General features: G+C 48.9%; 1 protein-coding gene across 1 annotated transcript in view; it reads right to left on the bottom strand.

The window, feature by feature from the left end:
- Positions 1–26,072, bottom strand: part of LOC144761117 (putative inactive glycosyltransferase 25 family member 3) — a 165,393-nt gene that overhangs the window by 115,534 nt on the left and 23,787 nt on the right. Inside the window, exon 2 of the mRNA XM_078646574.1 lies at positions 2,069–2,179. Coding sequence (XP_078502700.1) covers positions 2,069–2,179 — 111 coding nt within the window. The remainder of the gene's footprint in view (positions 1–2,068; positions 2,180–26,072) is intronic.

The following is a 26,072-nucleotide window of genomic DNA, read 5'->3' as shown; positions in this document are numbered from 1 at the left end:
GACAACGCATACCATTTCTCCGCAATTAGTTACAACGACTCGCGGAGGGGTGGCAATGGATGTTGGAATAGTAAAATTTACTATTCCAACTCCAGTCTGTGCGGACTTTAGGGAAGGTGTTGGATTTTAAATCCAACACCTTCCCCCACTCCGCAAGTCGTTGTAACGACTTGCGGAGTAATGGTATGCGTTGTCACAACGCGGTCGTTATAACAACCTCGTTGTGACAGCAGGCGGTGTCACGGATGTGGACTGAAGGTGCGTTTCCCTCTGCCCGACCCGAGGAAAAATCCTACAGCTTATTATAAGGAATTAACAGAAGCTGCCTCTTCCACTCTAATGACTCTTGCTGATATTGAAATGTTTTTTGGTCTTCATGTTCCGGTTGATATTTGGAGACAATTACACACACATGATCATGTTGCAGAATTAGGGGGTACATGAAATGTAATTAAAGGATGGGATCAGGAACAGAAGCCAGGTGAAAAGCCCGTGCTGAGATACTTGCCATGCCTGGTCGTATCATTACGTACATGCACACACTTATTCCACCTAAGAAGGTTAGTTGGGATAGATTGAAAGCTTCTTGACAGAAGGAGGATGAGAGGGTGTCTGATTTTTTACTCTGCACCAAAAGGAGCACTGCCCTTCTAGACCGATCTCACAACCACGATACTACCCTCACACCTGAAGAGAAGCGCTGTCTCTCAATCAATCGAACAAGGCTTGTATAGCGCGGCTAATCACCCATGAGTGCATCCAGGCACTGTGGATATTCCTGCCGAGGCTCAGTCGAACAGCCAGGCCTTGAGTACTTTCCTGAATTCTAGTAGCGAGGGTGAGGCCGGGAGGTGGAGAGGAAGGTCGTTCCAGGGCCTGGGCTCAAGGTTGGAGAAGGAGCCCCCTCTGCTGTGACTTCGACATATGCGGTTGGTGTGAGCGAGGTGGAGGGAGGCGGAGCAGAGGTGTCCAGAGGGTTGGTGGAAGTTCAGGCGGTGGTTGATGTATGATGGTCCCTGTTCGTGGAGGTCTTTGCGGGTGTGGATCAGAATCTTGAGTTGGCATCTCTTCTGGATGGGGAGCCAGAGGAGCTTCCTGAGGTGGGGGGTGATGTGGGTTCGATTTGTGAGGTCGAGGGTGAGTCTCAACGCTGAGTTCTGTATGGTCGGTATTCTCTTCAGGAGGTGCGAGGAAATTCCTGCATAGAGTGCGTTGCCTTAGTCCAGCCGGCTGGTGACTAGGGCTTGAGTGACGGTACGTTTGGTGCAGACCTGGAGCCATCTGAAGACCTGCGGAGCATGAGCAGAGTGAGGAAGCAAGCGGAGGAGACTGTTGATCTGGTTTTTCATTGTGAGTTTGCTGCCCAGGACGATGCTGAGGTTGTGGGTACGGTCTGTTAGTGCGGGTGGGAGTCCTAGTTCTGAAGGTCACCAGGAGTCGTTCCACGGGCGGTATTGTTCCCGAAGATCAGTACTTCTGTTTTATTAATGCTGAGTTTCAGGCAGTTGTCTCTTACCAACGGCTCTACACGACTTCAAGGATAACCCCGAGACACTTCCATAAACAGAAGGACGATTGAACCAGTGTTTAACTTTGCGGAGTAGATATGCCAAGAAAGGGAGGCTTTATGGACAGTGCATCAAGTTGTCTAGAGGCGTTGGCCAACAAATGAGGTGGAGCTAACAGTACAACATGGCCAATGACCTATGGTAAAGGGGACACCACAGATCACTGGAGTCTTCTTCTGGCCTCTGCATGACATCTGGAAGAGTCTGGTGATGTATGTGTGCATACAGGTGTGTACACAAACACACACACACATGTCCCCCACCAGCTCTATGACATCCGCTCACCTGAGGGAGGCATCGATCCATCCATTTAGGATGACAAGTCTCTTCTAGGTGTCGCATCGTGCAAAGGAGGTGTATTGGACAACATTTAGGGTTACACAGGCTCCCTCCACTCACACACCACAGAGAAGGGCACAGAGGGAACACTATGGAGCCCGCCGGATCACACATGTAGTGTCCTCCTCCCACACAACCCTGGCAGGTGTGAAGAGACTCACCTGGGCTCCTCCTGGGTCCGCCACTCCACCGCGTGGTAATCCTTCTGGACAGCCTTCAGCCACTCCCGCAGGATCTCACTGGTGTTGTCCACGTTGTGATCAGTGGCACACCTGCAACGGGAGGATAGGACACTCAAGTCATTGTCAAAGGTGACCTTTGCCCCTTCTCTTGTCTCTAATAACCTAGTGACCTTAGACCTTAGAACCAGCCCATATTGCCCTATGTAATCAACCCTGCTTCTTCCTGCTGGAAGATACCCCAGAACTCATCCACCGTAGAAATCATTCTGCAGATGTGCATAACCAGGCCAATTATCGCCCATTTCACCCCCCCTACCAAATGACGACTTACCCCGCACATTGGATCAGGGTGGATCTGCCCCTCCCCCATGCTCCTGGGTCTCTCTGCAGTAACTGATGACTTACAATGCCTTGTCCATGAAGCAACAGGCCAGTAAGGTGGTTGGACTCTGTTTCACCATCCTAAGATGGCTTAAAAAGATAGTAGGGATGCTGCCCATTTCCATGCAGAAAACAGTAGTCAATGCTTTAGTTACTTCCCGGCTTGACTACGGGAACATCTTATATCTTGGTGCAAACAAAGGAATAATAAGGAGACTTCAAATGATACAGAACGCGGCTGCCCGTATTCTGTGTCAAATACCCAAAAATACCCCCGTATCCCCTTATCTGCGGAAACTTCACTGGCTCCGAGTGAAAAACCGCATAAGATTCAAGGCCTTAAACTATATGTTTAAAATAAAAGCAGGCACGGCACCAAAATATCTTCAGGCACTAGTTCAACCATATATTCCTAAAAGAAACTTACGGTCATGCTCAGCTGCAACGTATTGTGTGCCCAGATTCAAGCTCTCCAGAATGGGAGGGAGATCCTTTGCCCATCAAGGTCCATCTTTATGGAACACATTACCACCCCATTTACGCAAAGAGGAGAGCTATTCCAAGTTCAGAAAAGAAATAAAAACCTGGTTGTTCGATCAATAACCGTTCTACGACTGAATTGATCGTTCCATTTTCTATGCTGTGTAGTCTCGTGCGCCGGGAAACCCTTCTTGGGTAGCTGTTGCGCCTTACAAGTTGATAAAATAAATAAATAAATAAATTACCCCGCACACTGGATCAGGGTGGATCTGCCCCTCCCCCATGCTCCTGGGTCTCTCTGCAGTAACTGATGACTTACCCCGCACACTGCATCAGGGTGAGGTGTACCCGATTTCGGACACGTGGCTTCAATATTTGCAGTAAGTGCTAATTTCCCAGAAATGTGTTGAGACCATTTTGAAATTACATATGTTAGTGGGCCTTCGGCTAGATTTTTATACCCCAAGCATGGGAGTTGGCACTGTTCCCAGCTGTGTTCAAGGATGCTATGAAGCAATTCAATAAACCGCTGCCACACTTTCGCTAAATTCCAAGGTAATGGTGCAATAAAAAACAAGCCCATATTGCAGTTCACCCGGGACAGCGCGACCGCCATCTGTTTCCAATTAACGATAATTGGAAACAGATGACGCTGCTGCTGCTCCCGAGCACCCTAGGCCAGGGGACAGAGAAGGCGGGAGATGCACCCGCTTGGGCCAATTGTGTGCTGTCTTTCTTAGAAAGATGCAGACAGAGGCCAAATGCGGGTGATTTTAAAAAAAAGCACACGCACAAGCATGTGTTCAGAGTTTAAAAGATCTTACTAAAAGCCTTGCAGAGCAGATCATGCGCGCTAGCTCAGGCGAGACCTAACAATCCCAGTACTCATGGGAGGTTACAAATGCAGATAAGGCGGTACAGAGAAGGGACTACTAAGCCTATTCATGAATCAAAAGCAGCCAATTAGAAACTGCAGTAACAGGAGGCAATTGAAAAGATGGGCGGAGCTTCAAGTCCCTACCTGAATACAGCAGGCCTCGCAGAGCAGCGCACGCGCTGCCCATGCTCGACCTAAAAATGACTTTTTTGGGGAGAGTGGAGATGGGCTGTTTCCCCATTTTTTTGCTTCCTCTTTTCAGTTCTCTGATATTTCTTCAATCTTCCTCTCTCAGCAGCACAAAAAGTCCCCAGGACCAAACTCTTGCACTGGTAACACAAGCCAATTGACCTCGGAGCAGAGAGTCGCATTTACCAATAAGCATTTCTGGTCGCCATTCCAGTTTCTCATTCCCGAGCCTGAGGCTCCCTCTATTGCAGCTGCTTGCCTGCTCCTTCAGAGGCGAGTATGAGCAAGACATGTACTCACTGCTTCACTGCTCACATTGTCATATCTCTCTTAGCTACATTCACCCTTAAAGCTGCAAACATTTAAAAAATATTTTGTGGCAGATTCAATGGATTTTTCTTTCTCATGTGATTCTTTTGCCATTCTTTTGTTTCCATAAGTGTTTATATTTAAACCAAATGTGGGGATTCTCTGTAGTAGGTCTGTATTGTAATTGCATTGAAATACAGTTTCCTTCCATGATCAGGCATTGAAGTGAATCAGCAGGTGGCTAGCACGCCACAATGAAAGGGGGGAGGCTTGGCGGGAAGCATGCTGGTTGAAGTGTGACCCACATGCAAGGCACTGTTGTGTTGTGCAAGGGTGGCCAGATCTGCAGTGTGACATGCATGTGCAGTCAAACTGCAGCTGCCTGTATTGGTGGGAAGAGAAGAAAAGTGCAGTGGGCAGGCACTTTACATTACTTTGATTGCTATGCACGATTGAGCGGGCATCAATTACGTCCATTTAATAAGTAGCATAGATTTTCATTAAAAAAAATGTTAAATCTTTACGGAATTGCCTCGTCCAAGGCTAGAACACTCATGTACCTGTGAGACTTTTATCTGATATGTCTGTTTGAACAGCTTCCGATCTCGCCACAGCCTGTGACGCAAAAGTTAAACTATATTGGGGGAGTATCATGAGCTGAGCTCCCAGTAGCTCGTTTTACCTTTGAATAGAATGAAGGCTGCCTGGAACTCAGCACAGTGTTGTGGTCACAGCACAACATGGACTTCTATGGGAATTCACAAGGGCATATTATCAAGCCCATTATCGCCGCTTTAGCGGCAGTTTTCTGCCACTAAACCAGCAATAATTTTAAAGCAGTTCTTGATAATATGCCCCTAGGTATCTATTCAACAGACAACACACAAGCATGCTCCGCAGAAGAGGCCACAATGATACGTGTGCATGAACTCCTCATGGTAAACCATCAGCCCAAGACAAATGTCTCTATAGATTTCCTGAAAACCTTCCTCTCCTCCCAAATTTTTTTATTCTTGATTGATTTCAAATCAATACATATGTCATAATGGCCAAGAGCGCATGTAAACGCGCAGAAAGGCAGTGGAGATCAGACTATGCCGCTCAAACTAGGATGGACTATGTTGTAAGCAGGCGCAACTACCATAGACTAATTAGAAAGGCTAAAAAGATGTATTTTGACACCAGGATCAAGGAAGCAGAAAATTCCTCGAAGGAATTGTTTTTAATTTACAAATCTCTCTCGGTCGGGAAACCTGCAGCAGTCCCAGAAGAATTCTGTACGGTGGATAGCTGTAACCGAGTAGCAGAGTTTTTTGCTAATGAAGTGGCAAAGATTTACTCTGCTTTTCCTAGTCAAGCCACCATAGACTCCGAGACTGTAGCAGAATGTGGGGTAAGGGGAGGGCACCAGAGGCTAACTACATTTGTCATCCCGCCTACTGAAAAATTCATTCAGATCTGTGGTTCGATAAGATCAGGCTCCCCAAGAGATCCCACTACTCCTAGGCGCCTGTTGGGCAGTCTGCATATTCTGGAGCCATATATCCGCCATCTCCTGAACATCTCTCTTGAGACCCACACTGTCCCTGAGGCCTGGAAGCGGGCGGTAGTCCTTCCTCTGCAAAAGAAGCCCAATATCAGCTATGATAGGCTGGACAATCTTCGCCCTATTTCTCTTTTACCATACATGGCAAAGGTTGCTGAAAAAATTGCTAATCTCCAGCTGATGGGCTTTGTAGAGGAAGCCTCCCTTCTCCATGACTCTCAGTTCGGCTTCCGCCCACGGCATTCGACGGAGTCAGCGCTTCTAATGGCAGTAGAGTCCTTACGGCAGGGAGTGGATGAAGGCCAAACCATGGCTCTGATCCTTTTGGACCTAAGCGCAGCATTCGACACTGTAGCTCATTCCACCTTGCTACAGTGTCTGAACGATGGAGGAGTCTCAGGGGCTGCGCTTGGGTGGATTCGGTCCTTCCTGACAGGCAGATGCTTTCAGGTCCGCCAGGGAGAGTGTTACTCTAGGGAGTTTGGGTTGGGCCAGGGCGTGCCGCAGGGCTCGTCCCTGAGCCCGACTCTGTTTAATCTGTATGTCTCCCCGCTGGCGGCCATAGTTGAAAGCTATGGACTTCGTCTGGTGTCCTACGCCGACGACACGCAGCTGGTCGTCTCCCTCTCACGCGCACCTGGTCTGATGGCGGACAATTTCAGAGTGTGCATGCAAGAACTGGCAACCTGGATGTCCGCCAACTGCATGAAACTTAATGGCAGTAAGACCGAGGTGCTCGTGGTGGGGGGATGCCCATCAGTATGGACGTCGGCTTGGTGGCCGCACTGCCTAGGAGAGACACCTGTTCCCTGTCAGGAAGTAAGGAATCTTGGGGTGTGGTTGGAAGTTGACCTGGCCTTTGGCCCCCAGATTGGCCGAGTGGTGGGGGTTTGCTTCGGAGTCCTAAGAACTCTGAGAGAGGTCTTGGACTTCCTGCCCATTTCTGCTCGTCGGACGCTGGTACATGCCTTAGTCACTTCACGCCTGGATTACGGCAATTTGCTTTATCTGGGGACCACGGGAAAGGTTCTCAAGCGCCTCCAGGTGCTGCAAAATGCCGCCGCTCGCCTTATTCTGAGGCTTCCAAGAAGATCTGCCTCAAAGGCAGCACTCCAGGCCTTGCACTGGCTTCCTGTTAGGAGCAGGGTGGAATTCAGGGCCCTTGCCACGTGTCACCGCATTCTGGGTGGCAAAGCCCCTGCCCCGCTACAGAGTCTGGTCACCAGGTATGAGCCCACAAGGACTCTGCGCTCCTCCTGCACAGGTCTCCTGAAAATTCCAAAAATCAAGAAATCGCGTATGGGGGGAAGGTCATTTAGGTACCTGGTAGCGAAGCAGTGGAATGACCTTCCGGCAGAGTTACGTTTGGAGGCCTCAGAACCCATGTTTAGGAAAAAACTTAAGACTCATTTATTCAGACGGTAGACGGTTGTGCTGGCTGCTTGTACTGCTTACCCCACTTTTCATAGCGCGGGGACACGCCTGTAGGCGTAAACCAGGCGCTTTATAAATCTCCCTAATAATAATAATAATAAAATCTCTCGAGCTCGCCAGACCCTGTGACTCCAAAGGTTGCGAAGTACCTATAGGTTTGTCTCTGAGTAGTACACAGACGCAAACTCTGGAAGACAAAAAACAGTCACGAAGATACAGAAGAGACATCATTTGTCTACATCCCCATGCTCTGTTAGGGCCAGTCCTGCCCCAGTTACGGCTCACACTCCACAATAGAACGAAGGCGTCTGATCTTGGTGCATCTGACACCTAAGCAGTCAGGAGGCGGCTGGGCCTGTGCAAAGGAGGCCCTCAGAAGGATGTCAGTTGTCCACCTGGACACGCGAGACAAGCGACAGATCTGAAGGGCGGGCAGGAGGTGTGCTGTCCGAGAGCCTCCGACACTGTGCTACCCTATTTCAAAAATAAACGTGCCAGGGCCGGCCTTAGGCATGTGCAAGCTGTGCACCCGCACAGGGCCGCCAAACCCCAGGGGCCGCCAAACCCCAGGGGCCGCCACGCCAATATATATCCTTAATATAATAATCCTCTGAAGATGGATACATATTTGTGTGGTGGCCCCTGGCAGGGATTTGGCGGCCTCCGGCTCTGTTCCACTTCAAAAGACCCTGACCCCCTTCCTGAGCTCCGGGGGGCTCCGTCCCGCCCGGACCCCTCTTCCAGGGCCCCCGTACCTACGCTCCCTGCCTAGGGCCGCCATGAGCCTAGAGCCGCCCCTGCACGTGTTTCCAGAATATCCAGCAATTACACCAGAGGCGCACGCACCTCAGCGGCATAGGACATACACATTTGCAATGCAATGGGGTTTGCAGCATGTACGGGAGTTTAAGCTATTGGTAATCGCTTAAACTCTCGCAAACGTGAGACCTATTGCATTGCAAATATCTGTTTTTACTAGCGCCCATGCGGCGCTTTCACATTTATTGAAGCCGCGTCCCTTCCTTTAGATGCAGTTTGTGTAAAGAAATTGGCACGGCCACTAAGAATGTGAAAGCGCGGCATGGGCACTAGTAAACAAAAAAAGAAATAGAAAAAAAAAATAGGGGCAGTTGCTATACTTAAAGCAGAACGCACTGCTAAAATAAATAAATACATTTAAAAACGCGTCTGCTATAGTTAAAGTGGACCGTCATTAGTAAACATTAAAATAAAAGTGGGCGGCATGCTGCGACGTAGTGGGTGGAATAAGGGCAAATCATTTAATAAAATAGTGCTTACATCCAAGGTAAAGCTGACCGTGTAACAAGACCAGTAAAAGGGCCAGTCCTCATGGGAGGTTACAAATGCAGACAAGGTAGTACCAAGGAGGGACTAACAAGCCTAAGAATGAGTCGGAAGCCAGCGTTTACGAAGGACAGTGACACAAGCTAATTAAAAATATGGGCGGGGAGTGGGCGGGGCTTCCAGTGTATGCTCTAATACAGCATGCCTCGCAGAGTGAGTAGCGCATGCGCGCTGCCCTAGGCTCGACCTAAAAACAGAGATTTTATTTTATTGTTTGGGAAACATGTCCAGCGCTGCCTCCAGACTGGTCCTACTCCTGTGACATCTACTACGGACACAAATCTAGGAGTCCCACTCAACAATCTGAGCACGCCCCAACGTGTCACAATGTTCCCGCACGTTGTTTCTCACCCTGCGGATGCAGAGGAATATCTTTACCTGGTTACCATTAGCAACCAGAAGACAGTGGTCGAAGGACTATCCTCTCCCGCCTGCACTAGGACCATGTCCTTTGCATGGGTGTTCCACGGTGCGAGGTACATGGGTCCATGGCCGCAGCCAGAAGATCCTCGGCCTTCCTGCCCGGTCCCATGTATCGCGACATCCTAAAGGGCTACGGTGCCCCTATCAGGAAGTGTTCCTGGTTTAAGATCTCTGGGTGCCTCATGAACCCTCGTGCCAGGAAGGACCAGCCACCCTGCACAACCACACAAAACACCCTCTCCCTGCACGGTCCATCCGTCCTGCCAATCTCCACTGGGATCCAACCCCTGCACCCGCACACACACATCTGGACGTCGCTCCTCTTCCTCCTGAGTGGACACAAACTGGACAGCTCTGCCCTTGTCCTATGTGCCCTCTAACTTTAGACAAGTCAAAAAGACTTACAGCGTTGGATGTTCTGCAACTCAAAGTCCTGCGGCTCTCGCCAAACGGTGTCCGAACTCAGCACCGGGAAACCCTTTCGGGGTAGCGATTAGCCATTTTTAAATCAATAGATTATTAAAGTTGTCCTCACACACACACACGCAGAGATACTCCTTCGGGAGTCGATTCAAGCGCGATATAAACCCGCAAATAAATAAATAATGCTATTTTTGCCCTTGTTCGCTTTCGGATTTATGATCCCGACTCCCAAACGCGGTCCCAGGTACACACTGCTGCTGTTTATGGACTGAAATCCTAGTTATAGCAGCTGTTATTCGTAAATGAACACACATTAGAACTGCCTTCTGGTTTAGGGGTGGAGGCTGTGGAAAGAGGAGGCTTAAAAGTCACTTTGAAAGATTTAACAGCGAAGGTGGAAGATATTCTGTCCTCCTGGAATCCTTGATTTCTTTCCTTGTGGGGACGCCTGGATGCGATAAAAATGAGGATCTCTCCTATTGTGTTAGATCTTCTTTCTATGTTACCAACTCATATCCCCAAAACATTTCAAAAGGTTCACTTCCTTACTTCAAACAAGCATTGGCATAGCCAATAGGTCTCGCCTTTGGGGCCTTATAAGTGTTTAGTTATGCAGCACAATATCGTTGGTGCAACAACATCAAGTGTTGCATGGCTAAACACTTATGAGGTCCCAAAGGCGATACCCATTGGCTATGCCTAAGCTTGTTTTCCATAAGTATTGCTTTCTTTCCATTGGTTCCAGGCATCCTGTTTGACCTGACTGGAAGCTTGCGTGTTCCTCATCGTGTACTAACTGTAGAGTGTGTGCCTGGCACAGAAGCTGCCAGCTGAGAGGTGTGGGGATGGATACATAGCATGGCAGGCCGCCGGCTTCACGCCCATGGCATGAGAGCGCTTCACATGCGCGACTCCAGCCAGGCTCAAAGTTTGAAGGAATCTCTAGTCAGTCCCTTCAAGGGGCCTGGTATGGATGGTACCTGGTTCCACCTTCTCGCCTGATGGCAGAGTGTTTCAAATTGAATATGCCACAAAGGCAGTAGAGAACAGTAGGTAAGAACATCAGGCCTTTGTTTCTTTAATAGCCCTACTCCATGTCAGACTACAGTAAAAGTTGTTAATGTGTTCCACTGCTCACCGTTGCACTCATGTTGGCGCTGGGGTGAACTTCCATCTCAAAGATGTAGTCCCCACAGACTGTGACTGCGCATGTGGCAGATTGCAGTGGTTCATCTGATCATTTGCTGGATAAGCCAGGCAGATAGTTCAGGAGACTAATGCATCAACTGCAGAGACCCGCCAGTAACCTGAGTATCTTGGGTTGAGTCTGTGCAGGCCCACACAATCACTAATCCTTCATACCTAGATGAAATGTGTATCTCTGGGCCCGATTCACAGAACTAACTTCAGACAAAATCCTAAACTTACTACCATTTTGGTATTCACAGAAGGCACTTACTCATCAATGAGTAAGTGCCTTCTGTGAATACCGAAATGAGTAAGTGCCTTCTGTGAATACCAAAATGAGTAAGTGCCTTCTGTGAATACCGAAATGAGTAAGTGCCTTCTGTGAATACCGAAATGAGTAAGTGCCTTCTGTGAATACCAAAATGAGTAAGTGCCTTCTGTGAATACAAAAATGAGTAAGTGCCTTCTGTGAATACCAAAATGAGTAAGTGCCTTCTGTGAATACCGAAATGAGTAAGTGCCTTCTGTGAATACCAAAATGAGTAAGTGCCTTCTGTGAATACAAAAATGAGTAAGTGCCTTCTGTGAATACCGAAATGAGTAAGTGCCTTCTGTGAATACAAAAATGAGTAAGTGCCTTCTGTGAATACAAAAATGAGTAAGTGCCTTCTGTGAATACCGAAATGAGTAAGTGCCTTCTGTGAATACCGAAATGAGTAAGTGCCTTCTGTGAATACAAAAATGAGTAAGTGCCTTCTGTGAATACCGAAATGAGTAAGTGCCTTCTGTGAATACAAAAATGAGTAAGTGCCTTCTGTGAATACAAAAATGAGTAAGTGCCTTCTGTGAATACCGAAATGAGTAAGTGCCTTCTGTGAATACCGAAATAAGTAAGTGCCTTCTGTGAATACAAAAATGAGTAAGTGCCTTCTGTGAATACCGAAATGAGTAAGTGCCTTCTGTGAATACAAAAATGAGTAAGTGCCTTCTGTGAATACAAAAATGAGTAAGTGCCTTCTGTGAATACCGAAATGGTAGTAAGTTTAGGATTTTGTCTTAAGTTAGTTCTGTGACCAAATTCAGCAGTCAGATATTCTATTCTTGAAAGTGTTTGTGTTGGATCAGAAGTGTAAACTACAAGATCGTCTGCATTAAATGCTATTTTACTATGAGTCGGTAGCTGGTTGATAGGAATGATCTTATCTATCCCTAATTTGTGTGCGAGTGGTTCCAGATATATATCGAAAAGAAGGGGGGCAGGGGGCATTCCTCTCTCGGCCCCCTCCTAATTTCGAATCCTCAAGTTAAAACCCCATTCAGCAAATTTTAGCCGTGGGTTTCTCATATAACATTTGGACTGCCCGGATAAAATTGGAGCTAAATCCCATTGTGTGTAGAACGGCCCACACGAATGACCAGCAAACCCGATCAAAGGCTTTGGCGGCGTCTATTGTGATCACCGCCAATGGGATCGATCTTTCAACCGCTAAATCAATAGTTCCTATTCATGAAAGTGTTAGATCTTGTATCTGTCTTGTATCTGTCTCTTGGGAACAAACCCTTTCTGATCGGGATGTATCAATTGCGTTGCCACCGTAGCCAATCTCCCCGCCAATATGCCAGTATATATTTTTAGATCAACATTTATTAAGGAGATAGGATGATACGAATCAGGATTTTTGGGATCCTTAGCTGGTTTTAAAATTAACATAATAATAGCCTCATTCCAAGAATTTGGAATTTTCTCCCCTCCTTATATATAGCATTGAAAAGGGTCATCATTTCTGGGGCCATCTCTTCTAATAACAACTTATAACCCTCAGTTGGAACGGAGTCAGGGCCAATGCTCCCTCTAATTTTTTTCCTCTGTGTGCGGCACTATGGGGTCTCTGTGCGCTGCAGCCATGGTTATGTGCGCCAGGAACCAGACCACGTGTGTGGGTGCAGCGCCAAATATCACTCCAAATTCATGCTTAAACAAGTGAAAAGACTGCATTTTCACACATAAATCGCCACATTAAGGGTCTTATGGCAGGTTTGCAATTTAGACACACGCCATGACATGAATTAGTTACACAGACAAGTACACTTCGGGTTCAGAAAAGCACAAGACTCCAATGATAGTACCATTCTAAGATTTTACTGCTGTTGGTGTAATGTAACTTTTTGTATTGTATATCAGGATGCACAGACATAAAGAAGCAACAAGATACCAGCCAGGCTGCACACTAGGCTAAGCAGAGAGATTTTGAACTACCGTGATACCTAAAAGAAATGCAGCAAGTCCAAAAGAACAACGTTTGCTTTACAGGTTGTTCAATTGGACTTTGGTCAGCCAACTTCAACTAGGCACAGCCGCATGGGCGTCCGCAGGGGGGGGGCAAGGGGAGGCACTTGCCTCCCCCCCCCTCCCCCCGGATCGCCAGTGCGTCCGGTGTGGGCCCAGTCAGGGCAAGCCTTAGTTCATCATGCTTTCGAAATGGTGCCATTGTTCCAGGTGGCAGCCCCCGCCATTGGGTGGGAAGAATGCAAGGGGGTGGCTGAGAAGGGTGTAAGGCAGAGAAGAGAAGGATGCAGGGCAGAGAGGAGAAGGGTGAAAGGCAGAGGGGAGAAGGGTGCAAGGCAGAGGGGAGAAGGGTGCAAGGCAGAGGGGAGAAGGGCGCAAGGCAGAGAGGAGAAGGGTGCAAGTTCAGAGGGGAGAAGGGTGCAAGGCAGAGGGGAGAAGGGTGCAAGTTCAGAGGGGAGAAGGGTGCAAGGCAGAGGGGAGAAGGGTGCAAGGCACAGGGGAGAAGGGTGCAAGGCAGAGAGGAGAAGGGTGCAAGGCAGAGGGGAGAAGGGTGCAAGGCAGAGAGGAGAAGGGTGCAAGGCACAGGGGAGAAGGGTGCAAGGCAGAGAGGAGAAGGGTGCAAGGCACAGGGGAGAAGGGTGCAGGGCAGAGAGGAGAAGGGTGCAGGGCAGAGGGGAGAAGGGTGCAAGGCAGAGAGGAGAAGGGTGCAAGGCAGAGGGGAGAAGGGTGCAAGGCAGAGAGGAGAAGGGTGCAAGGCACAGGGGAGAAGGGTGCAGGGCAGAGAGGAGAAGGGTGCAGGGCAGAGGGGAGAAGGGTGCAAGGCAGAGAGGAGAAGGGTGCAAGGCAGAGGGGAGAAGGGTGCAGGGCAGAGGGGAGAAGGGTGCCAGCCAGAGAGGAGAAGGGTGCAAGGCAGAGGGGAGAAGGGTGCAGGGCAGAGGGGAGAAGGGTGCAAGGCAGAGAGGAGAAGGGTGCAAGGCAGAGGGGAGAAGGGTGCAGGGCAGAGAGGAGAAGGGTGCAGGGCAGAGAGGAGAAGGGTGCAAGGCAGAGGGGAGAAGGGTGCAAGGCAGAAGGGAGACTGGTGCAAGTTCAGAGGGGAGAAGGGTGCAGGGCAGAGAGGAGAAGGGTTCAAAGCAGAGAGGAGAAGGGTGCAAGGCAGAGAGGAGAAGGGTGCAAGGCACAGGGGAGAAGGGTGCAATGCACAGGGGAGAAGGGTGCAAGGCAGAGGGTAGAAGGGTGCAAGTCAGAGGGGAGTAGGGTGCAAGGCAGAGGCGAGAAGGGTGCAAGGCAGAGGCGAGAAGGCTGCAAGGTGCAAGGCAGAGGGGAGAAGGGTGCAAGGCAGAGGGGAGAAGGGTGCAAGGCAGAGGGGAGAAGGGTGCAAGGTAGAAAAGGGTGCAAGGGGGATGGTGATGAAGTTAAACATTTACCCCCCCTGGAAATAACGCTGCGGACGCCCATGCACAGCCGGGCCACCTTCAACACTGGTGGCGCCCTGTGCGTCAATGTTTGTTGGCGCCCCCCAATGGCCACCTCTACCACGGATTCCCTCACCAGCACCCTTTAACAGCAGCCCTCAAGTCTCCAGAACCACTGGCTCTCTGATTCATTAAGTATTATAGCACCACTCATACCAGTGTAAGGTGTCAGAGCACTTTACATAATACACACATTGCACAGAGACAATCATAGGTGTGTAGATCAGTGTATTGGAAGTGTTACATCAGACAAGACTACAAGGTGTAGTGTAGGAGTTATCGATACTAGCAGGCTATATAGTTTAAGAGTGCTTATTCTGGAAAAGTACGAATTCAGAATTCAAAATGTGACACCATTGTTAGAGGTTTTTGTTGTGCTTTTGGACTTGCTTAATGTCTTCTCTTAAGGGAGCGCGGTTGGGGGCTGATTGTGAGCCATTGTGAAAATGTTTGTTAATTGCAGCGCATGACGGTGCTGCAATTAACAAATATTTTCACAAAGGGCCACAAACAGCCCGCAGCCACAGCCGGAATTACCATTTTCCCGCCGCTCGCGTTTTAAAAGCGGGGGCGCGAAAGCATTTACAGCATGTGTGCGCGCTGCCCTCATGACTCTGTGCGCTCGGGGGAAGCAAGGTGCGCGCGCGCGCTCGCTCGTTTCAGGGAACAGTGGTCAGGGCCTGCCGCCTGGCCGTTCTTCATATGGTTTAATTGTTCTCTTATTTCTACCTCAGAGATCGTAGAGTTCATCCTATTTCTCCCTTCTGCGGTTAAGACCGGGAGACCGATATTACTCAAACAGCTCTTTAAGGCCTCTGCATCTGGTCTTTCTGATTCTGAGTAGAGTTCTGGAAAGAGTGTTACCAATCTTTCCTGCATTGCCTCCTCATTGTTGGATACACCCCCCTCTGGAGTTATGATCATCTCTCTTTCCCTGTCTGCCCTCGCCTTCCAAGCTAGGAGAGCTCCTGCTTTTTTCCGTACTCAAAGTGCTGCTTACAACTAGCCCCCCATCTTTCCCTGCTCTCTGTATCCAGTTTCATCCTACAGCACAATCTCGCTTCGTCCAGCTTTTTGACTGTCTCGTCCTCACAATATGCATCCTGCTGCGCCCTCCCTTCCAACATCGCTATCTATTCTTCCAATTTTAGTAATTCAGCTCGTTCCTCTTTATTCTTATAAGAAGTCAGGTTTTGCAGGACCCCTCTGATATAGGCCTTAGAGGTGTCCCAAACGACACCGATTGATGCGGAGTTAGCATTAATACTGTTTTCTCCTTCAGTGTGGCAGAGCTCTGGGATCTGATAGAATTGCTCTCTTCAATATCCATCTACCTCATTCCCTTGAACTGACCCCCCAGTGTAATGCTTACCATACTATGGTCCGATATATGTCCAAGGGATATATGGACATCCTTTATTTTCCCTGCCCATTCTCTATCGACCAAAATATAATCTAACCGGGAAAAAGAACGATACTTCTTACTGTATAAGCTCTTTCCCCCTTCATTAGACGTCTCCGGGCGTCCACCACGCCCAGCTCTATAAGCATCTGTTTAAGGGCCTACCTTGTTTTCGGTGCTTGGGCCTGAACCCCCCTCCTGCTCGTTGATCGATCCACTATTGGATCTAACCGTGTATTGAAATCTCCCATCGCTAGAGGAGATGATTTCTCTGCCAACCTCAGATGCAGATCCACTAGGTGTTGGGGTCGTCAATCTAAACCCACATCTCTTTTCCGGCGGTCCGCGACCGTTTACCTCGTGGCTGCCATGTTCCCGTGCTCCTCCCACGAATCGGTGTGGAATGTTGGATAAGTGTGGGGATGCAGTGGAATGTTGGTGTGTGGGGATGCAGTGGAATGTTGGATAAATGTGGGGATGCGGTGGAATGTTGGATAAGTGAGGGAAAGTTTGATCTATCACGATAGAAGGTGCCTGGGCTGACCTATCACGATAGAAGGTGCCAGGGCTGACCTATCACGATAGAAGGTGCCAGGGCTGATCTATGACGATAGAAGGTGCCAGGGCTGATCTATCACGATAGAAGGTGCCAGGGCTGACCTATCACGATAGAAGGGGCCAGGGCTGGCCTATCACGATAGTAGGTGCCAGGGCTGGCCTATCACGATAGAGGTGCCAGGGCTGACCTATCACGATACAAGGTGCCAGGGCTGACCTATCACGATAGAAGGTGCCAGGGCTGGCCTATCACGATAGAAAGTGCCAGGGCTGATCTATCACGAAAGAAGGTGCCAGGGCTGGCCTATCACGATGGAAGGTGCCAGGGCTGGCCTATCACGATAGAGGTGCAAGGGCTGACCTATCACGATAGAAGGTGCCAGGGCTGATCTATCACGATAGAAGGTGGCAGGGCTGACCTATCACGATAGAAGGTGCCAGGGCTGATCTATCACGATAGAAGGTGCCAGGGCTGATCTATCACGGTAGAAGGGGCCAGGGCTGACCTATCACGATAGTAGGTGCCAGGGCTGACCTATCACGATAGAGGTGCAAGGGCTGACCTATCACGGTAGAAGGTGCCAGGGCTGACCTATCACGATAGAAGGTGCCAGGGCTGATCTATCACCATAGAAGGTGCCAGGGCTGATCTATCACGATAGAAGGTGCCCCCGGCTGGCCTATCACGATAGAAGGTGCCAGGGCTGGCCTATCACGATAGAAGGGGCCAGGGCTGGCCTATCACGATAGAAGGGGCCAGGGCTGACCTATCACGATAGAAGGTGCCAGGGCTGGCCTATCACGATACAAGGTGCCAGGGTGACCTATCATGATAGAAGGTGCCAGGGCTGATCTATCACGATAGAAGGTGCCAGGGCTGACCTATCACAATAGAAGGTGCAAGGGCTGACCTATCACGATAGAAGGTGTCAGGGCTGACCTATCACGATAGTAGGTGCCAGGGCTGGCCTATCACGATAGAGGTGCCAGGGCTGACCTACCACGATACAAGGTGCCAGGGCTGGCCTATCACGATAGAAGGTGCCAGGGCTGGCCTATCACGATAGAAGGTGCCAGGGCTGACCTATCACGATAGAAGGTGCCAGGGCTGGCCTATCACGATAGAGGTGCAAGGGCTGACCTATCACGATACAAGGTGCCAGGGCTGACCTATCATGATAGAAGGTGCCAGGGCTGATCTATCACGATAGAAGGTGCCAGTCTGACCTATCACGATAGAAGGTGCCAGGGCTGATCTATCACGATAGAAGGTGCCAGGGCTGATCTATCATGATAGAAGGTGTCAGGGCTGATCTATCACGATAGAAGGTGCCAGGGCTGACCTATCACGATAGAAGGTGCAAGGGCTGACCTATCATGATAGAAGGTGCAAGGACTGACCTATCATGATAGAAGGTGCCCGGGCTGACCTATCACGATAGAAGGGGCCAGGGCTGGTCTATCACGATAAAAGGGGCCAGGGCTGACCTATCACGATAGAAGGTGCCAGGGCTGGCCTATCACGATAGAGGTGCGAGGGCTGACCTATCACGATACAAGGTGCCAGGGCTGACCTATCATGATAGAAGGTGCCAGGGCTGATCTATCATGATAGAAGGTGCCAGGGCTGACCTATCACGATAGAAGGTGCCAGGGCTGATCTATGACGATAGAAGGCGCCAGGGCTGATCTATCACGATAGAAGGTGCCAGGGCTGACCTATCACGATAGAAGGGGCCAGGGCTGGCCTATCACGATAGTAGGTGCCAGGGCTGGCCTATCACGATAGAGGTGCCAGGGCTGACCTATCACGATACAAGGTGCCAGGGCTGACCTATCACGATAGAAGGTGCCAGGGCTGGCCTATCACAATAGAAGGTGCAAGGGCTGACCTATCACGATAGTAGGTGCCAGGGCTGGCCTATCACGATAGAGGTGCCAGGGCTGACCTATCGCGATACAAGGTGCCAGGGCTGACCTATCACGATAGAAGGTGCCAGGGCTGGCCTATCACGATAGAAGGGGCCAGGGCTGACCTATCACAATAGAAGGTGCCAGGGCTGGCCTATCACGGTAGAGGTGCAAGGGCTGACCTATCACGATACAAGGTGCCAGGGCTGACCTATCATGATAGAAGGTGCCAGGGCTGATCTATCACGATAGAAGGTGCTAGGCTGACCTATCACGATAGAAGGTGCCAGGGCTGATCTATCACGATAGAAGGTGCCAGGGCTGATCTATCATGATAGAAGGTGTCAGGGCTGATCTATCACGATAGAAGGTGCCAGGGCTGACCTATCACGATAGAAGGTGCAAGGGCTGACCTATCATGATAGAAGGTGCAAGGGCTGACCTATCATGATAGAAGGTGCCCGGGCTGACCTATCACGATAGAAGGGGCCAGGGCTGGTCTATCACGATAGAAGGGGCCAGGGCTGACCTATCACGATAGAAGGTGCAAGGGCTGGCCTATCACGGTAGAGGTGCAAGGGCTGACTTATCACGATAGAGGTGCAAGGGCTGACCTATCACGATGCAAGGTGCCAGGGCTGACCTATCACGATAGAAGGTGCCAGGGCTGATCTATCACGATAGAAGGTGCCAGGGCTGGCCTATCACGATAGAAGGTGCCAGGGCTGGCCTATCACGATAGAAGGGGCCAGGGCTGGCCTATCACGATAGAAGGGGCCAGGGCTGGCCTATCACGATAGAAGGGGCCAGGGCTGGCCTATCACGATAGAGGTGCAAGGGCTGACCTATCACGATACAAGGTGCCCGGGCTGACCTATCATGATAGAAGGTGCCCGGGCTGACCTATCACGATAGAAGGTGCACAGGCCAGTGCAGCTATACATCAAGTCTGTACTTCAGGATTTATGGAATGTTTACTCTTCTAACGTCCTTATGCCCGGGACCCCCGGGGTGACACGAGGCTTCCGCATGAGAGATCGCCATGAAAGTGCTTTTTTTTAAAGTGTATTTTCATTTTCTGTTCCATTGTTGGTGTGTTTTGTAACCTGTATAAAGGCTGTAATGCCCCTGTCTGCACCTGTGTGGAGATAGCACTGCTGTCACAATCCCCATCTGTTCGCAGCCGACAGCCTGCATAGCCCCTCCCCCCAACCCCCCCCCCCTCCCCCCCCCCGCTGCCTTCCCACAATCCCCTGGGAGCTTTGAGTGACATGTAAAGGTCGGTGCAGGCTGGCAGCAATCACTTTAAGGACTATTGATGGCGAGGAGGTAAAACCGCGGCCCCGCAGCCTTATCATTCAATAGTCTCTGCTCCTGGCGAGGGTCACACAGTGATGGAGGCGCACAGGGTGAGCTGGGCCTCTAGCTCACAGCCCCAGCTCGTGGCACTGCACTGTGTGTAGCAGGATAGCAGGATACCATCTTACTGAGAAATAACTCGCTTCTTCGTCAGCTGGGATGAAAAGGGAGGTGGAGCTCTGGAAAGCAGACAGGCACCCGTCAATCACGCAGGCTCGGAAAAGCTGATTTGACACCAGAGTTCGCTGATGACCTCTTGTAGATCTCCAGTAGATCCTACGACCAGAGCGCAAAGGCAAGAATCTCCTGTAGAGGAGGCTGTGCTAGCATTCAAGGCGCAAAAACCTCACGAGCTGCGGTCCGGACCCAATTCCATCAGATGTCTTTAGTGACCAGAGAAGTCTTTGGTCTCTGTTGTATATTCTTACTTGGTTCATTATGACTACTTGGTGTCTGTAGTCCTTTCTTAGTGTTCCTACCTTCTCTATCTCCCATAGTATCGATGTGTGTTCTATCTGGTGTGTTGAGGATTCCAGCCTTGGCAGTTGGTCTGGTCAGCTGTGGGGTTTTGATGCTCTGCTGTCTTATTCTATGTAACTTAATAAACCTATCTTAATATCCTGAAGACGTGTCTTGCTGCCTACATATAATATTTCCAACAGTCTCCAGTTCTAACTCGAACATTTAATACCATCCAGATCCTAAGAGATATCCCACAATCATGGCGGAAATCAATAATCGTGCCTATTCACAATAACGGCACGCAACACCTCCTTACTAATGATAGGCCGATTTCATTACTTGATGACGTGGGCAAAATATTCATCAAACGCCTCTGGCCCCGCTTGCACCACTGGCTGGAGACCTGGATTGGATGGCGCCGACCCAAGCCGGGTTCAGGCGGTGCTAGAGTCGGGAGATCAGGTGATCAGACTGACTCTAATGTGCTCTAAATATACGAGCCTCAAAAATTCACCTCTACCTGGTCTTTGTCGATCTCCAAACAGCCTTCGACAGCGTTGATCGCCCCACGTGATGGTAAATGCTAAATAGAATGAGCATCCCGATGATATCTCGAAGCTCTTATACCCTTCGGTGCTCATGACGGAGCGGTTCCGCCATGAGTGCCGGTTGCGCTGTGCTTATGACGGAACCGTTCCGTCATGGCCCCGCCCGCTCAATAGAACCTTCAGCACAGAGCGAAAATTTGCTGCTCGCTGAAGGAGTTAATCGCTCTGCATTCTGGCAACACCACAAGAATTAGACACAGCACACGAGGCGAATATACAACGGAAAGACCAATCGAGCGAGGTGTCAAACAGGGCTGTGTCTTAGCTGCGACTCTTTTTAACTGTTACATAAATGACATCATTACAGCCCTGAAAAACCTCAATCTGGATGTACCAAAAGAAGGCAATGACCACATCCCAATGCCGCTATTCACGGACGACGCGGTATTCTTACCCAGAACAGAGATATCAAAGCACCGTCTACTGGAAGGCTTGGAGTCCTTTTAAACAGCAAGGAAATTGCCCATTAATGTTGCTAAAACGAAATATATGATCTTAAACGAAAAGCAAAAACTGCGAGCCACTTTCGAGGTCTACAAAAGAGCCTTGAATCAAGTATCCACTCGACTATCTTGGTATTTGACTGGATGATAAACTGAAGTGGTCTCAAAAGTAATCAAAAAGTCCCATCACACTGGCCCAGCACGCTGGGGCGGTACTGAGGTTGCAACTTCATCAGGCAAACCTTCAGCGAAATCAGCACTGCTGGCCGACAAGGTGAAAGCACGGGCTGCTTGTACATATGGCTCTGAGGTCTGGGGATACAAGAGAAGCACAGAGATACAAACTACTGAAAACAACTTCATTCGACGTTTACTACATCAGGGGCCTGGTTCGCCAATGCTGGCTTTGAGGACAGACTTAGGTCGAGCACAAAATACTGGCTTCGCACATGGTCCAGGGATGAACTGGTATCATCTGGACTCACTTTGGAAGACATTATGAAGCAGCAAGAGTATAACAAGCTACCGTGGTTTGCTCATTTGTCAGATGTTCTGACCAGTATTGGTTTAAATAAATATTGGACAAATACACAAATATATCCTGAGCTTGATTCCACAGTAATAAGTGTCCTTGCTAAATCAAAGCAAAAAAGGCGATCTTCATTTATTCGACAGAAATTATTTCCAAACTTGATCCTAGCCAACACGTGTTTCGTCTTTCATGGTGTCAACCTCAGACTTCGTCAGGGCTATTCCTATTAAGGGACTCTGTTTCTAACCATAGGACAAAAGTTGTGTATAATAAAAGCAGGTGTTTCCAACCATCACGTATTTGTATGGAGCTCAGTTATCAGGAGATAAAGTGTGGCATCTCCTAGCAGTCTACTGTTCCAAAATCATTCAGTATCAACCTCTGTCCGCAGCATCATCCACTCGTATGAAAACCGGCGTCGAAACACGTGTTGGCTAGGATCAAGTTTGTAAATAATTTGTGTCGAATAAATGAAGGATAAACGAAGATCGCCTTTTTTGCTTTGATTTAACAAGGACACTTATTACTGTGGAATCAAGCTCAGGATATATTTGTGTATTTGTCTAAAAAAAAGTAGAAAATGTTCCCTGCTGTTTGGTTGATGGTGGATGACCATCACCTTATCCTTTGAGATTGCTATTAACATCACTGTTTGCAACCCAGCGCAAGTGTCACCCAGTCAGTCAGTCAGTCAGTCAGTCAGAATATCTTTATTCGACTTATTTAAAAGCCATACAAAGAGGGGAAAAAATTTAAAAACATTTCATACAGGATTTTTCTTCCTTTTTCTTAAAACACGGTAAATACAGGCATACAATTAGGGATATAACAATCAATTAAAAAGAATATTAAATTCAGAGATGAGTATGAATGGTAAAACATTTACATTAAGGCGAATCTTGGCAGACAGCTTTCACCCTTGAGGCCGCTACCAGAAAATTAGCTGTACAAAAAGTAATGTAGGGGTTAGGCAGTGATTGTAGAAAGAGCAGGGCCGGTCTCACTTGAGTAAAGCCAGCCTCTTTAAGAATAGGCAACAAGTATTTTTTTCTTGGCTCTAAATACAACCCACAAAACATAACAAAATGCATTGTATCTTGTACAGAAAACTGATCGCATCTACAAGGCAAGGCTAGTTCCGGCTTCTGCCAGCTTTTAAAGGAGCCTAAATAAAAATGTAACAAATTAAATCTAAACTTAGTTAAAAGGAACCTATGGAAAGGAATTGTAACGAAACCAAGGTAAGGTGCAAGTGAACAAGAGTTAACAAGTAAGCAATGTTCCCTTACTGACGGTTTCGCCAGTTCGCATTCTTCACGGCATGCTTCCCTCCTTCCCATAAAGAACTTCTTTACAAAATCAATGTCATGTATCTTAATATTCTCGGGGGAGGAAAAAAGCTCCGGACGTCCCAGATCTAAAAATGCCTTAGCCAAATAGGCCAACCAGGGGATCTTATTTGATTTGTCCAGAGACAGAACATCAGACATGATTTTGTGATTTAATGGAAGTTCTTCATTCATCCACATTTTCAGCCAAAAAATCAGAGAGGCCATGCTCAGCGTGTCAGACAAAAAATGTAGGCCCACTTCTTTATGAATAGAGTAGGTTGGGGTTGACTGTGGTACAGAGAGCAGGGTTCTAATGAATCTATTCTCTGCTCTCTGGATTGGTTCCAGGTTTACATGCCCCCACAACGCGGAACCATATGACGCAATGGCCACAGATTTACTCTTATAGATGTTTAGCAGAGCTTCCATAGGCCTGGCCCCTAGCCTACCAGCAAAGCCCAGGAGTGCTGATGATGATCTAATGACCGCCAGCCTCTTTGCTCTAACCTGCGGGCCCCAGGTCCCTTTCTGATCAAACAGTAAACCTAAATAGGGAAATGTAGATACCCTGGAAACAGTGTCCCCCCTACATGTAAATGTTTTATTTCTCTTCTTGCAGCACCCTCGCCCCATCACCATTGTGTGTGACTTGGTTACGTTTACCTTAAGATCCAATCGCTCCATAAACGAACCAAAGGCATTCAAAAGGTGCTGAAGGCCAACACCCGTGCGAGCGATCAGTACGGCGTCGTCCGCATACAGGAGCGCTGGGATTTTAACCGCTCCTGCATGCGGGACGTCGGCTTCCTGCTCCCCTAGGTGTGCGCCCAAGCCATTAATATAAATGGTGAAGAGCAAGGGGGCTAATATACAGCCTTGCCGTACCCCCTTTAAAGATTTAAAAAGGGGGGTACATCTACCCTCATTTGTTACACGGACGGCTGCAAAAAGCTCTTGGTGCAGAGTGGCCATAAACGTGACCAAGGCCTCGTCAATGCCCATCTCCAGCAAGATGGCCCACAACTTTGACCTATTGACCAAATCAAAGGCCGAGGAGAGATCCATGAATGCAAGAAACACGGACCCCTCCTTGGCCACGGTATATTTGGAGATGAGCAAGTACAAGTTAGCGCACTGTTCAATGGTCCCTTTTCTTTCTCTAAAACCATATTGCAACTCAGACAACCCGCCACAGCTCTCAACGTTTTCCCTCAATCTGGATAAAAGTACTCTGCCTAAGATTTTTACAGATGAATCCAAGAGGGATATGGGCCTATAGCAGGCGGGATCATCCCGCTGGCCGTTTTTAAAAATAGGGACGATGGTGGAAATGTCCCATGAGGCAGGTGCTGGGTTGCCATTGACTGCATTTAACACATTTGCCAAAACCTCTGCCCACAGTTTTGGCGAATACATAAAAAAGTCAGCAGGAACTCCATCGGGACCGGGTGCCTTATGCTTTGTAGTAGCCAGGATAGCTTTTTCCACTTCTTGATGGTTAAAAAGGATAGGACGAGCGGCTAAGGGTACCAATGGGACACCTTTGATTACTTCATCATTATCCCCGTATACATTTTTAAAATGAGACAACCATTTTTCGTCGGGAATAACACAGTCCATAGGTTCGTTATTATCGTCTGAAAAAAAGGGCTGTTTAATAATCTCCCAAAATTTCCTACTATCCTTCAGTACTGCCACTGAGAGGAGATTTTCCCACGCTTCGCGTTTGATGGTGTCCTTTAGTTTCTTTAAGGCTAGCTTGTAAATTTTCCTTAATCTGGAGATCTCATCTTTTACCCTAGGAGTATTTTTTAGGGCTGCCAGCAATGATCTGTGGGCTTTAGAACATGCTGAATCAAACCAGCGCTTTTTTCCTGGGATTCCTTTTTTTGGCTTGACTAAAAGGTCCTGTGACACCTGGCACATATTGCCTCGAATGCCTCTACAATTTCTTGGCCAGGCGCACAAGGATTTTTACAAATCTCGACCTGGTCCTTAATCTTAAGGAAGTTTTCTGCATAAAATGTTTCCCGGTCCACCTTTCCCCATTTCACTCGCCTGCCTTGATCGGAGATCCTCAGAGGGTGTGCGGGCCTTACTATCATTGGGGATAATCCCATATGGTCTCCCCAAGCCACTTCGAGTACTACCGGGTTATGATCACTAAAGTGTGTTTGTACTGTACGATAGTCCATAGCCCGGTTTAAAATACCTTGAGAAACAAAGATATAATCTATTATTGTGCCTTGGAGGATAGCCGGTAAAAGTTGGCAGTCTGGGGCCACCATCTGGTTCATGCAAGTCGAAGTTAGCGAGAAATTCTTCCAGCTCCTCACCCTCGGTAGTGTGTTCGAAGTGGGGACCCTCTAGTCCTTCGTTCCCTTCATCGCTACTTCTCCTACAGGCTAGGTTGCACGGATGGATATTAAAATCGCCTAATAAAATATACTCATAGTCGTACTTTGTATTCTGGCTGAATGATTTTAAGATGCTATCTAAGTTAGCGATATTACATCCTCTATGGTCGCTGTTAGACGGGGACCCTGAGGGTCGGGCGTCTACTGAGGGAGAGGTCCCCGATGAGGACCACCTCCGGCGATTGTACAGATATGTCACCTCCCTCCCCACAAACAGCCACCACACCAGGTTGAGTTCAATACTTTTATATAAGGTTTGTAGAGCACGGATATTGGCGATACAGGATATCTCGGACCCGAGGGTCCTCTCACTTCTAGTCTCTGTAGGGAAAAGGGGGTAGCGGGACAGTCTTGGTACCGGGTCGGTACAGGAGGTGGCAAGAGGTGAGCTCACAATCCTCGAGCCGGCGAGTCTGCAAGTCGGGCCGCGGCAGCGCCAGCAGGCCAAGACGATGGTTTCACGAGGCAGAGGGCCGCGGCAGCGCCAGCAGGCCAAGACGATGGTTTCACGAGGCAGAGGGCCGCGGCAGCGCCAGCAGGCCAAGACGATGGTTTCACGAGGCAGAGGGCCGCGGCAGCGCCAGCA

The sequence above is a fragment of the Lissotriton helveticus genome, chromosome 5_2 (assembly GCF_964261635.1).
Source record: "Lissotriton helveticus chromosome 5_2, aLisHel1.1, whole genome shotgun sequence".
In the NCBI taxonomy this organism is placed as follows: Eukaryota; Metazoa; Chordata; class Amphibia; order Caudata; family Salamandridae; genus Lissotriton; species Lissotriton helveticus.
The sequence above is the reverse complement of the archived record's forward strand: the minus strand, read 5'-3'. Positions and strand labels throughout refer to the sequence as shown.